General features: G+C 36.3%; 1 protein-coding gene across 1 annotated transcript in view; it reads left to right on the top strand.

The window, feature by feature from the left end:
* The window catches only part of LOC105919706 (CUB and sushi domain-containing protein 1), a 201299-nt gene that overhangs the window by 45110 nt on the left and 140893 nt on the right, over nucleotides 1-15296 (top strand). The window contains exon 15 of the mRNA XM_036136395.1: nucleotides 10043-10199. Within this exon, the coding sequence (XP_035992288.1) occupies nucleotides 10043-10199 (157 nt within the window). The remainder of the gene's footprint in view (nucleotides 1-10042; nucleotides 10200-15296) is intronic.

Consider the following 15296-nt stretch of genomic DNA (forward strand, 5'->3'; position numbering starts at 1 on the left):
ACATACATTGCAGTAAGGGCTTTGAATTCCTCTATCAGGAATATAGCTAATTTGTATTATCAAGGTATACTCTATATTTTACATTTATTAAAGATTTGTGTGCACAAAGCGATAAACAACCATGCTTGGGGGTTATTAACAATGCTCTTTATTAGTGTTGATGGTTGTGCTTCTCCAGAAGCGGTAAAGGAACAAATCAGTCTGCACTCTTTGGAGAATTACTGTTGTATTTGAAGACTGGCCTTGGCTTTTATACACTTTCATTTGTTGCAGCTAGTGGTATCTGTAAGTAAGATGAAGAGCTATAACTTACAAGAATACCAATACACGGATCTGAAAGGTGTATTCATAGCAAAACAAGAGTATAACCACTGTTACCTATTTTCTGGGTGGGGGAGGGGGGTTATATTTCAGAAAATAATTGGAATGTAGGGTGTGGACTTGTGTGTTTTTTAGACTCAGTGTTAGATTGAAGTAAAACCTGTTTAAAACCATGCTATTTTTAGATCAAAACCCTAGAACTGAAGGCGGGCCTACAGTCCCATGTAGTGTTAATGGATTTGGATAGAAAAAATGGATTCCCATCTATATCTATTATCAAACTCCTAAATTGCCCTGCGTAAGGAGACTGGTATGGTATAATGTAAAATACTGAAAAGGTACCTATGCAAAAGAAGTAATTTATTTTAATGTTTAAGAATATAGTAATGATAAAAATAAATTACATGCCGTTTAAAGTCTGAGGTTTTACTCATAAAGCAAGATTATTCTCAATTTTAACCATGTTCTAAAATGATCTAAACCTAACCTAAAATGCCTAATTACCACACAGATTCCAGCAAGTGAATATTTATCAAGTAAAAGTAAAGTCAAATTACAAAATGCTTCTTTCCAAAATGAAGCACAGCGTATGATTCAAGAGCTTGTAGAGCCACCATTAGCAGCAATAACTATCAGTAACTGTTGACTGACAAAGATGGGATTTTAGTGTACTTGATTTTCTAAAATTGGACACACTTGTTTATGCAGCTTTTTTAAGGTACCATCACTGCATTTGAGCTGGGTTAGGATCTGGATTTTTACTAAGTCAAGAAGACCTTGATATTTTTGTTTTTCTTCTTTTCTGCTGTATAGCTGTTAGTGTACTTGGAACTGTTCTGCTTTTGAGCCTGTTTTGGCCGTAAGATACCAGGTCCTGTGCTTGTAAAACTTGCCCAAATCATAGTCCCACTACCACCATGCTTCACAGGTGTTTATATAAGCTGGCATATTGCGTTCAAGTTTTTGTTAAACATTCTTCTTTCCACTGTGACCAAATATCACTACTTTGATCTTGTCTGTCCTTGAACAGATCAGATCACGCTGCAGAAGTATTCTAAAAATTATTCAGACATGTTCTTTTTTGTGAGACGCTTTATTTTGACCAACCTTCCAAACAACTCATTATGTTTATATGTTTACCTAAATTAATTATTATAAACTTAAACACTTATCATGCTAACTGAAGCCTGTAGTTTGAGATGAAGTTCTTGTGTTTTTCTGGAATTTCTCTGAACATTGTGCAGTCTGACATTAGAGCATTGGAACACTGCTTTAAATGTTTCCAGCACTTAAATAATATTTCCGACTGTAAAATGGTGGACTTCAGGTTGTTTGGAAATGGCCTTATAACCTCTCTAAGATGTGAAAACTGTTTTTTCTAAAATAGTTGCTGATGTCTTTCCTTTTTGGTATTGTTAACACAGATCTGTATTTTTTAAATGTGCAAGCTGCATGGGTGCCACTTTTCATCCTAAATCCCTAAATGCTGTGGATGCAGCAAGGGTATACAAGGTTCTTTTATACAGTTTTTTTTATTTTAGATTTGCTTAGTGTATGGTGGTATGGACTATGTTGTGTGTTTTTTAAACCGTTATGTTCAAATAATTTATAACAATAATATTTCATTAATTTTTCTAAATGCATTTAGTCACTTAGATTTTCATTAGGTGTAAATTTTCTGACCTGATTCAGTCTTAACTAAGTCTCGGATGTTGTCTGTTGCTGTTTTTATTCACAATGTCTCTTAGTACTATGCCTGAGGGCCTGGTTAAGCCACTATGTGGTTAGAGTGTATTATCAGTCTTAGACCGAGAGCATTGACTGAGGTTGTCTGTGGTTAGATTGCATTAGCAGAGTTCTTCCTGACTTAGAGAGGCTTAATGTCATTGTAAAAGCTGGAAATGTTCCCAGAAGGATTGGTGTTAAAAATGAATAAAAGTTAATAAAATTAATATTTTTACCCTAAAGGAAAGGAGAGTGACACTGAGATGGTTAACAGACGTTTGTGCAATACATTCCATCATTTTGGAAATGCATGATGAGAAACACAAGTCTTCCTTCCACGTTTTCTCTACATGATAAAACATTAGTTTATAATCATACACAGAACAGTCAGTTTGTACAAATCATTATCTGAAATGAACAGTGATTTTCTTTTTTTTTATAAATGCATCTAAGTAGAAAAGATTTTTGTATTCATAAGTTACTTTGATGTAAGGGCATAATGTTTTTAAATTTACTTTAGGATTGTCTGATGAAAGAAAATGTTCATATCAAAGCCTCATTTTATGAATCCTGTTTTAATTAAATAATTCTTTATACATAATACCAATGTTCAGCTAATTTCCATCAATGGAAAAAAAATTCCCTTTTCATTGTCATATAAAGTCATAACTTAGCATTAGAAGATAATTTGTCCAGTTTTCAAATTTGATGTGCTGTTGGGTTTTTGACCCTGTTCTCCTAGCTGCATAAAGTACTGTTTGCATGGTACTTCTTGTTCTGGCTGGATGAAGATATGTGTGTAGATTTTGGAACTGTCTTTAAATTATGTGGACTCTCATTGCCTACACATACTTCTATTATATGAACATAGATGAAGACTAAATTCTGGCCATTTAGTGTAATAAATTAATCAATTTGTGATAAACATAAATTATTACTATACAATCACAGACAATCACAGTAATTATATAACTGCAGATTGCAAAAGTTAATAAAGAGACATAAAAGTACATATCTATCCTCCAGTTTAGATGATTGGGATGACTAATCAGTAACAGTAACACAATTTTAAATTTAACTCAACACCATAAATTGATACTACATGTACAAGGACTGAAATTTCCCATTGCAACTTGCCTGGTTTTAGCCCTGACCCATCACTGTGTAATGCCTTTCTCACCTTACCTGTCCTGTTGCCACCCTTAATGAAGACCCTAAGAGCTCATGGTGAGTTTGCGAGAGTGAAGTGATTAGAAAATGTCTTAAAGTCTTATCTTGTCAAGAAAAAGTTAACAGTTTGATCTTTCCCAACAGCCTACATCCGCTCTTAGGTGTGACTTCTGTGTCACCTTTCTGGTCATCTAAGATCCTTAGGATACTATTGCAGAGCATACAACATCCAACCTGTGAAATAAGATAAGATAAGAAGAATTTCCTTTACTGTCCCACAATGAGGGAATTTGGGTGAGACAATGGCAAAGACACAGAGTTACACACATTTTTGTAGTAATGGAAAAAAAAAAAAAAAACTAAGCTAATCTAATCAAAGTTAGTTCTAAAGCAATAGAGGATGACCTTATCAGAAAGGTCAAAATAAAAGTAAAGATAAATACCAGAAGTATTGCACAAATATTGATAATACTTGACTTAAAGGATTTAAACATAGGAAATTTAATTGAGTGATATGAACAGAGCTATATTAAGAATGAATATGCAATTTTAAATACAAGCTGAGAGTAAATATTATGGAGCCATAGCCAGAAAGTCAAGACAATATTCTTGATCAGCTACAAACAGGCTTAAATCTAAGGCAACCAGGCCTTTACTCAGTTTTTCTGAAAAGGTTTCAACACCTATCCAGGAGTTTGTCAATTCTGGCAGCTCACACTTCAGAAACCAGCAGTTGGAGGGCTGCTGTTTTTAAGCACATGGAGGCCCATCCTCCTAGGTGCATTCCAAGGCATATGCAAAACAATGACCCACCCGTCACTCTTGATTATTGATTAAGTGTTGATTTTAGGCAACAACATTTCTTGGATAAATGAAATGGCTGGTCTCAGGAATTCAGGAACAGATGTAAAACATTTTAAATACATATTTAAAAAATCTTACTTTATCAAGCTATTTTATGTGTTTTCGTGGTCTAATCATTCACCTAGTCTTAGCTAGATCATCTTAGACCATGAAAGCCTGTATTTCAGATTTCTTTTCAGTCTATGAGGGTACTCGGTTTTCTGAAGCAGTCCAGAAAAGTAGCTTAACTGAATGGCAAGTTTGCTTTAAGAGTTCAATGTGCATGCATGGGACTGTTGAACTATACCTCAAAAAACCTACCTGTCTATTTACCTCTGGGATATGCTCAAGCAGTCCTGTAGCCTTGTAAACCATGAATAAACCTTGAAGGTTCTATGACATTCTCCCAAACTGTTTGCTTCTCAAAGCCTTTGACCTTATTGGCACTGACATTCTTGATATGTCTCTTTTAACTTGCTGTGCTTAAAGTTATTTTAAACATGTTCTTGTTGATGCTTTAAAGCCCTATATCTAAATTACGAATTATCTCTAGGATTTTTAAAAAAAAAGTTATTGGTTAGGCATCATATCACTTTATTGAAAATGCACTTTACTTTTCATTATTTTGTTTTTCATGATTTAAAAAATTGTTTAAGAAAAAAAACCCTGCTTAGGGTGTTTAAGGCGTCAGACTCCGGAGAGTCCTTGTTTTCTATCTTCCATACGCCAGAATATGAAAGATCTAGTCGGCGTGGCCTGGCCAGCCAGACTGACTTACACGGAGCATAAATCAGTCTGGTAAGGCTCCATAACCTCCGGCCTAAAACAGACTAGACCAATCACAGCGCGGGAGGTGCAACACCGAGGGAGTGGTGGGACTTTACGATGCGACACTCTGAGTGTCAGAATTACCCATAATGCAGCAGCGTTCTTCTGTAACCATAACAGTCAAGATACATTAAGACATTTTGTTTCTTGGTGCCTTGGAAACTTAGGAAAGTGTATGTGAGTACATCATGTCTCATCTGATTTCTTTTTTTTTTTTTTTTTACAAAGCTGCAAAAAATTGTTTACTGGAGTTTGCTCAATGGCATGAGCGCGTTACTTGGGAGTCTTTTGCGTCACATCCGTAGTTATCCGATTGGTTCTAACCTGTTGACTTAGACCCTGTTAGTCCCGCCTTTGAAATCGGGCTCTACCAGCTCCTGACCAGACTGATACACAGTATATACGGTCTAAGTCAGTCAGGCCGGCCAGGCTATAGTTGGGGTACTCATGAGCTTTTTTTGACTGGTTCACTTGATTACTTTTCAAAACTCCCTCGGTGTTGTGCCAAAATGGTATTTGATTCTTTCACCCTTGACCAGTCCCTCAGGATTCTATCTGAGAACTAATCCTATCTCTGTCTTACATACTGCCTCTTGGTCAAATTGTAAAACACATTTAACATATTTTATCATATTTATACAGATAATATCTAGTTGTTCTGTTCGTCATAGGAATCTGAGTTGTATAAAATATCAAATCCACTGAATGGTAGAGAGAGACCTAAGTGAAAATTACCGTCAGCTAAAATCTGAAAGATAGATTGTCTGATCATTACTCAGGACACCATGACCTCCGATATTACACAACAAATTGTCCATTAGTTGGATGAAGTTAGTTATTGTGTTTGAGCAATCTATTTCTGCAAGCAATAATTCCTAAAAGATTGTCAAAATCAAATCGTTTGCTTTGAGAAATATTACTAAACTAAAAGATTGGTGAAAGTACATGCATTAGAGATGATTATCCATGCTTTTATTTCTTCTAGTTTGGATAATCTCAATTGATGTTTTACTTAACAGAAGGCTTGTAACAGGTGAATTTCTCTCCAAATGATGCAACATTCTGCTAAAGGACTTCTAACAGGAACCAATAGGAGGACACATTTAACAGCTGTATGAAAGTCTCTTCAGTGGTTATTCAGAGTTCACTTCAATATATTGATGCAAACTTTCAGGACTTTGCAAAATAAAGGTTGTAGTCACATCTCTTTGTTAAATAACACCACTAAGCAGAGATCACTGTTAGTTCCTTAGACTTGTTTTGAAACTTCTGAGTTAGTTTCTTTAAAACTGTCACATCTGAACTGTGGATTGTGCTTTTATTTTTGTGTTGTACTGACAATTTTGATTCCTGTTAAAGGAAGCCAAAGTCTTCTTTTCAGGAAATGTTTGTTAGTTTTACAATATATTTTTTTTCTGTTTCCCCTTTTTAAATATCATATTAATTCATCTTTATCGTTTTATTGTGATGCACTTGGTGATAAGTACAAAGTGATATAAAAACACTTTAATTACTAAGAAACATGATTAGGTTGTACAGAAAACAAATGTTTTTATCAGATTTTTTACAGACCTTTATGAGTCCTGACAGGTTATAAGCAAGTTTTAAATGAGATCTATGTCTTAATCCATAGTTGAAGAAATAGATCTACATTCATGTTAGCTTCATAAAAAGTGGTTAGCACTCAGTGGCGCCGTGCAATTAAATTATATACACTCAAATTTAGTTTTTATTGAATTTGTCATTTATACTAAGAACATCTATGTTATTGTTCATTTACTGGAGAATAACAGTTTAAAATGAAAAGAGGGAAAACTTTATTTAGGGTAGCAATTAGCTTGGTATTCCTCGGGCTAGAAGTAATGCAACTAACTCCCGTCATCACCACTGAAAACGCTGAACACAGATCATTTGTTTGACAGCTCCAGCCAGCTTAAGGCAAGGACCTCCTTGAGCATATGAACCAGCTCATTAATTCTTCTTGCTATTGACTAATGTTTTACCCTGACACTGTGAAAGAAAACGCATTCCAAGCTGAATTTACCTAAAATGTCAACTAATACAATACTTGACCACATTAACTTGGGCTTACTTGACCTCTGTAGGAAAATAAAAAAAAAACAAAAAAACATGATAAGTTAAAGTAAAAAAAAAAAAAAAAAAAAAAAAAAAGGGATGTTCAGGAATTGTTACGAAAATAGAGGTGGCCGGAGAACATGCGAAAGGGGAATCAGACAGACAGAGAGAGGAGGGGTGGCAGATGGTGACATGTTGATTTATGAGCTGCAGGGCTTTTCATTAACCATACTGAGTTTTACAGAAACAGGGAGAGGAGGAGAGAAAGAGCAACAGAGGAAAGCAAGACAGCAAAATACAAAAATTGGGTAGGCACTGAGAAGAAACCTGAGGGGGAGGAACGTGTAAGAGAAAATGAAATTTAGCAGAGTAATGCAACCGATACTATCATACCATTTCATACTGTCCTTCTCCATATTTTTGCTTTCCATCACAGCCACACACTCGAACAGGCTGTATCTACATGCAGAGTTGTCTCCTCTGACTGGCAGCACTTGTAAAGATAGAACACTACATCACCTTTGCCCATTTCCTTGGCATTCCTGCCACCTGCAGACCTGTCACCATCCATCTGTGAAAATGTCACAGGCTGCCAAATATAAGCCTGAGCAGTTCAAGCACGAACAATTCACCTTTTCTTTAACAGCTTTTAGATGGCAATAAACAGGGTTGCACAATGAAATACCTCAAGCTTTAAAATTCACCACTAAAGCATTTTCCCTAGCAAATCATCATCTTTAGTGTATTTGAATGATCACTTAAGCTCTTAAATTTGCTTAAACACATTTTGCTAAAACATAGCCCTAAATTCGTTATAAACAACATAGGCTTTGTTTCATTAATCATTGGGCCATTAAGATTTCCAATTTCACAGAAGGAAAAAGAAGAGAGTATCTATTGTCTTAAACATAAGAATGAATTGTTTGTTAAAAATGAAGATACTCAGAAGTGTAATGAATGAGCCGTCATATGAATGGGCCGTTAAATACTTTTGAGGAGGGTTTGTGATTGCTACTGCTCCACCCTCTGGATCTCCTTGTCTTGCAAATACGCATTTAGAATCCATTGTCTCCAGCTGTTAGGTTTCTGCGGTCTTTACGACTATGAAATCACAGGTTTATGATTATGTTCTACTTAATGAAAAAAACAAACAAACATTGGATTTAGATTCTGCCGAAAAATAATTTGTAACATATTAGGAATTTCATGATGTTCAGAAATGAAGATGAGAAATAGCTTATTAGCAAGGGAAACATGACTGGTAAAGTTATGTTCTTTTTTTTTTCATTTAAATATGCCAGAAACAGACATGTACACTTACACACAATCCTACGCACTGACTTGGAGATTTGTGGATTTTAGAAATGAGTTGCAACTAAACTTAACATTGTCATTTTTTGAAAATATAATGAACAAGGAATTATATATTTTTTTACTATACCTGGAGAAATCCTCCTGTGTACTACTAAAATGTAGTCCCTAGTGTTTTTTTTTTCCACAGCTGTTAGACAAGAATTAAAATGTAAAGAAGACCACTGTCATATGCTAGTTTTCATTAGGTCTTATAGTTTGGGAGAGTATCGGAGTGTGTCAGATGGAGGTGCCTAAGGGGAAATACAAACCTGTCCGTTAGATGCCAGCTGCTGCATTGTAGTATGCGGCATAAGTAGCCCTGGAGGGTTGTGTGGTGTGACTTATCAAAGCATGGTATTTGTGCTGAAGGGAACTATCATTGTGGTGGGTCAGCGATTTCCTGAACTGACAACATATAGTGAGGAAACTTTGTAAGAAGGACTCAAGTCTGAATCATTAATACAATTTCATGTGTTTTTTATGTCAAAGTTATATTTGAATATATGTAAACTTTCTTGCTTTAAAAGAAAAGTGTACCTTTAAAGTTAGATGTTCGGTAGTGAGGAGCTTGGGGCTCGTTAAGTCTGCACAGACTACACATTTCCGTGCATATTACTTGCTTTCTAAATAATTATTAAGTACTTGTTAGATAACTATTCCTAAAGACCATATTTTCCACTCATAATGGAGAATAGTGGAGACTAGTGATTGAGTATTACAATACCTCTGGGATAATGAAGAAATAGTTATGAAGTAAGACCTTCGCAAACACTGCTCAGAATAGGCCTTCTAAAGTTAACCTAACAAACAAACAGTTATCATGTTGTATATTTTAATATCAATGTAAAATCAAATATCAACATGGAAATCAAGTCAAAGAAATGCATATATCAGGAATTAATAAAATATTATTAATAAGAAAATATTGATAGCCGGGATCAGCATGGTGGTGTCTTGAACCTTCAAAAGTCTGAATTTTGTACCTAAAATCTAAACCCTGTTATAATTTGGTAGGTATGCGGCCCAAATTACCCCCTGTGTCAAACACTACTGTGGAAGGCATGTAATCCAACCCCTTATGTTGTCAGTCATGCATTAAAATGCTGGTGAGGTACTTTGTTCTGCCTTAATTCTTTTGTTATGCCAAGCTGGATGATATAAATACCACAATGCGAGTCTAGAGCGGGCAAATTCATGTTCTCTTTTAAGGTTCTTATTTAATAAATAATTTAGTATACAGAAGACATTTTAAAAAGCACTTTAGGCTATAAAAGTTAATATTTTCTAAATGTTTATCTAAATTTCAGTAAATTTCATCGTTTCAAAGCAAGACTGATTTTATTTTCTGTAATCAAAGAGAAAGGTCATACATTTAAATGTTTTATGCCTAAAAGAACCAAAAATTATTCATTCCGTATTCCTATGCCATTTGGGTCACGGTTTATTTACAACAACCCTTTCAGTTCTCCAATAATAACCATTATTTAACAGCTAGTTGTTGACTAATCTGTTTAGGCTCATGTGAAGTGTTATGCAAAACATTATTTTTTCCTTCCGCTTGTTTTTTCACTGTAGCAACAAAAAAAAAGAAAACAATACAAGCAAGGTATCCAGTAGATTTGACATGGCATGCAGTGTTCACCCTCTGATGCAAAGCTAAGCAAAATGACTCCTACTCATGGTTTATTAATGTGGCTCAACGCTGTTCCTGTGTTTCGATTGACAGGTGTATGATGGAGAGAACACTTCATCCCGTCTTCTCGGCAACTTTACACTTGATGGAATGACGGGTCGTGTCATCAACAGTACATCAAATCACTTATGGCTGGAGTTCAACAGCAATGCCTCCGGAACGGATCAGGGCTTCCGTCTCACTTACACAAGTGAGTTATTCGATATGACATGTTTCAACAATTAGTTGAAACAAGAATGGATTACAGTCAAAAATCTCCTCAACATTTTTCTTTTTGCTAGTTTTACATACACAGTTTTATTACATTTTCGGTTTTTAGTGAAAATGTTCTCTCCTAAAATCTGAGGGGCTCATTTTGGAGGCTAAAATCTTTTTGATTGACATCCAGAATGTTATAAGATTGTTAGGTTACACTTTTGGATAAATCCTTGGTCTGCTTTTTTGTATCGGCCAAGTGAAGCTGAGTGGTATGGTACATTACTGAGTAAACCTAATGTCATGCGCCACATGATTATTTAAAAAAAATACGCAGATATTTTAATTTAACAACTAAGTAGAGAAAAACAGTTGGTTGTCCACTCTATTTCAGTTTTCTAATTAAGCAAGCATTGAAAAGAGAAAATTAGGACATAAATGCTTTAAACAGGCCATCGTTCTGGCTCACAAACACAGACATACACACACTCATTTAAACTGCTTTAAAGAGGACCTGTTAAAAACTTAAGAGCAGCCGCTGTATAAGTCAAAGAGGCTGTTAAAGGAACATTTATCTCCAAGTCATTTAAAGAAGGTGAGGATGACACATCTGGAGTGGCTGAGCAGCTGAACGAGTGGGACAAACAAATGAGGGTAAATGGTATATGGATATTATAGGTGCTCTGTAAGTCAATAAAACCATTAAACTGCCCTCAATCTGCAAGTCATTATAATGAAGAAGGTGACACGTTCCTCAGAGTTTCTGCTTTTACAGAGGAGTTGGTGCGTGGATAAGAGAGATTGATAGATTAAGGTTAAAACATACAAAAGGAAAGAGAAGCAAGAAGGTTCAATAAGGCCCAATGTTAAAGCCTATTTTAATATAGCAGTAAGAAATGACAGAACATATGCATGACAATAACAAGAAAGGTTAACAGAAGTGAAATGCATCTGCTTAATAGATATGGGAACAGATTGGCATTTACAGACACCCTGCACAAGCTCATTTAAACCTCCAGTAAAAAGTTACTTTTGGTGTAAGATTGAAGAGCTGTTTCTATCATTGCCTATTGCATAACTTCATATGTTATCTCTTTACTGCTATGTAAAAAGATCAAACAACAGCATTTGTGGTAGTTTAGTCCATGGATACAAGTGGAGATTAAACCCCTGAAATATGCTGGCATACGTGAATTTAGGGTTTATTGGCTTGTGTATCATTATCCTTTAAGATAAGGTCATGGCAAGACAGTGCCAGTGTGTATGGCTGCTAATCTGTCTTTGCTTGATTTATTTTTGCTCATGCTACTCTACTTCTAAATCTAGTCATACGTAAAAATGAGTCTTTGCTGGTGCATGTTGACCAAACATTGTTGAATCTCAAACCTCCTCACTATAACCTAGCCATGTTTAACAATAATGGACCTTGCCCCCACTTCTGTCAGGAAGTCTAATTCACTTGTACCGGGTTCTAACATTACCCTCACTGCCACCGTGGTAAACAAAGAGGATGGATGAAAAAATTGACGATCACCCTGATACATTCTTATCAGGGATCGAATGGACCATTTGGGAGGATTTGTGCAGTTGTTTCCCTGATCCAGGTGATCCTTGCCTGGTGTCCTTAGGCGGATTTGGTGAAGACAAGGCTCATCAGATTCACCGCCTGTTTCCCCTCTGGCTCAACTTGCGCTGGATAGATCTCCGGAACCTAATGCCGCTTCACCATTATCCCCGACCTGAAGTAGCTAAGGTACCAGGTCCAACTCCCTCCAGGGTTTAGTCTGATGAACACCAGTTCCTTGGAAAGTAAAACTTTTATTCTTAGAGATTTCTTAAGCTCCCATTAACTTTTTTTGTGTCTCACTGAGACATTGTAGAGTGGCAAGGAGGACCTTGTCAATTCCAAACTTTTTGCTGAGGATTGCTGCTACTTAAACTTGTCCCAGATTTCTGAGAGAGAAGGAGGAACAGCCACTGTATACTAAAAGGACTACAAATGTAAACAGTCTTCCACAGCGTGTATTTTCCAGCTCTGAACTAACGTCATTTGAGGTCAGTTGTACAAACCTGGTTATCTGCCTCACCGTCAAATACAATGCAACCTCTATAAATTATTTCTCAGGCTCTAACTGGGATTATGCCAAACCACAATCATTTTATCACAATTGCCAATTTTAATCTCCATCCCCTCTTCCATAAAGGAAACGCTTAAGGAACACTGAATTTAAAACTAAGAGACTTAAAAACTACTTTCCCAAAGCTATAAGGGCCGTCGCCCCCTGCTGAAAGTTAACAAACCATCCCTCAAATTCATAATCTATTACATGTTACAAACACACTACTGGTTACACAGGTTTCTGATCTGATTAAAATAACCAATGTGTATTCTTTTTTTTTCTTTTTTTTCTCCAGTGTCCTGTCTAGCAATGTGGCAATAAGAATTGATGTCTTAATGCCAAATAGAGCTTGACAGATTTTACTTTCACAAGTGGAGCAATCAGCTTTCGCCATAGTGCTCCGCTTGATTTATGCATGTAAATATTTTTATTGTGATTCCTGCGGGGAGAATTTCAAGTTATGTGGACACTGCAATGGGAAAGTAGGAGAGTAAAGGAAGAACAAGAGGAAAAAAAGAAAGAAAGAGAATAGGTGAAAGAAAGAAGAGATAAAAGGGAAAGAATGATAAAACGTCTTCTGTCTGCTACCAATGTATATTCGCACACTTCAGTCTTTCTGGGACTGCCTGGTTAGACATCCATGCAAATTGCACAATTATGCGACTAACTTTATTGCACAGTATTGTAAACTGCTATCTTGACATGGAAAATTACTTAATTAGCTGCTAAGGACTATATGTATGCTTAAGCCCCTCATGGAGTGTTGTTATTAGCCAGTACCATCAAAAGTTTTAAAAAAATGGAAAGATCAAAGATAGCTGTCTTTATATGTTATGTGTAATTATGAGCATTCTGAACCAGTTTCTGTCCCATCAAAATTTCATCATGGAAACACATAATGACAGTAAAGCTTGATTATTTAATATTATATTTATATTGACCTGAAAAACTGGTAAATGAGTCTTTTAAAGCCTTTCCTACTCCTTTAACTTGTTACAGTCACTAACTGGCCCCGCACATGAGTGCATTGAAAACAATGCAGCCTAAGCCAAACCCTAAGCCGTGGTTTAAGGAGGGGACTCCTGATGGCTGGAGGGAATGTTGCAGAGCGGAGCAGAAATGAGAGCAGACTGCAAGGTGTCATAAAATTGTGAAAGAGAGCTGGCATCAGGACCAGAACACTGTTAAAGAGGCAAACATAACATATTTTAAAATGTTGTGCCATCCAACAGACATAACCGTGTCTTGACTCCGTTCTTAACCCTTCCCTAGAACACTTGTTTGGAAGCCTCTCCTGAAGTGTGTAATAATTTCTTAATGTTTTTTTTTACTGGAAAGGTTGCCACCACAAGGGCACGTATTACGTGTCCTGACTAACCCTTTTGTCTCAGCTGCTGGCTCTGCTGTCTTTAATCAGTTTGAGTCTGTAGGTCTCTTTTTAGAGGATCTGGTGAGTCATCTTAGGCCAGCAAGCTCCCCACGGGATTCTGTTCCTCTACCATTCTATAAAAAGTTATTTCCAAGTATTGCAAACTGTGTTCTTACCATCATAAGTTGTAGCTTACACTTTGGTGTGATCCTTGCTGAATACACAGAAGCCTAACCTCTTCTTAAGAAACCCGGTCTAGATCATTCTGTTTTGCATAGTTATAGATGTATTTCTAAGCTGTCATTTGTTTGGAGAGTTTCTTGAAAATATTGTATTTTCCTAACTACAATCAGTCATGGATAAAAATGGCATCCTGGAAATCTTTCAGCCTGGTTTTAAAGGTGTCCATAGCACCGAATCAGGATTATTATTATGTCATTAATGATACCTTTTTGGCATGTGATTCTAGACACTGACAATGCTGTTTTGGTCCTAATTTACCCAACTGCTGCCATTGTCTTAGTGAACTACAACATCTTACAAACACATATTGTGTTTAATCACTTAATGGGCATTCACAACACAACATCTGATTAGTTTAAATTTTATCTGGCTAGTTGGTCTTTCTGTGTCAACGTTTTAGAATCAGATAACCCTGTGCTCCTCTGTCGTATGAGGTCCAGCAGGGCCTAGTTCCAGTGCCACTGCTTTTTTCCCTGTTTTCATGGCCTCTAGGTTCCATACTTGGAAGGTATGGAACTTACTTCCACTTACTGTATATGCCGACGATTGTCAGGTCTATCTGCCATTAAAGAGAAAGGACAGCTTTTTAAGCAAAGCTCTATTGCATTGCTTAAAGGATATCAAAGCTTGGCTGATGTGATGCTGTGACAGACCGAGTGGCCCCTGTGAGTTCCACACTGTTTATTTGGGACCTTTTAACAGCATTAATCAGCTGTTACCAATTTGAGTTTGAAGTTAGACATATATTCTAAGTTGTACAGTTGAAAAATTCAGCTTTTAAGGTGGTTAGCAAAAGTTACATCTTTTCTCTCCATGCAACTATTTGAGGCACTGATCCACTTGTTTATTTGTCCAGCTTAGACTACTGTGATGTACTTTATGCTGTAGTGAAACAGCCTTTGCTCTCTCATCTGCTACTTTTCCAAAATGTTGCTACATGGCTTTTAACTGGTGGACATAAAACTGAACACTTCACCCCTGTTCTGACTTCAGTCAATTGGCTGCCTGTGAAAATTCTTATTTTCGTTTTTAAACGTTTGAATGATCTTGCTCGGCCATACCTCTCTGAACCTTTTCATCTCTTCTTAACTTCTTGGTCCCTGAGGTCAGTCAAACAGCAGCTCCTGTCGGTACCAACGTCTAGGAGGAGGCTCAAAGGGAACAAGGCCTTCTCTATTGTGTCTCCTCAATTGTTGAATAACCTTCTCTTGCAGATTAGAGCTGCTCCTTTACAGCTTACTTTAAAAAAATGTGTCTTAAAACCCATTTTAGTCTTTGTCTTATAACCTCAGCAAAACTTAGTTTGACATTGTTTGTTTTAATTGGTTAATTGTGTTAAATGTTTTATTGCTTCAATGTC

Source organism: Fundulus heteroclitus, chromosome 4 (genome assembly GCF_011125445.2).
Source record: "Fundulus heteroclitus isolate FHET01 chromosome 4, MU-UCD_Fhet_4.1, whole genome shotgun sequence".
NCBI classification, from domain to species: domain Eukaryota; kingdom Metazoa; phylum Chordata; class Actinopteri; order Cyprinodontiformes; family Fundulidae; genus Fundulus; species Fundulus heteroclitus.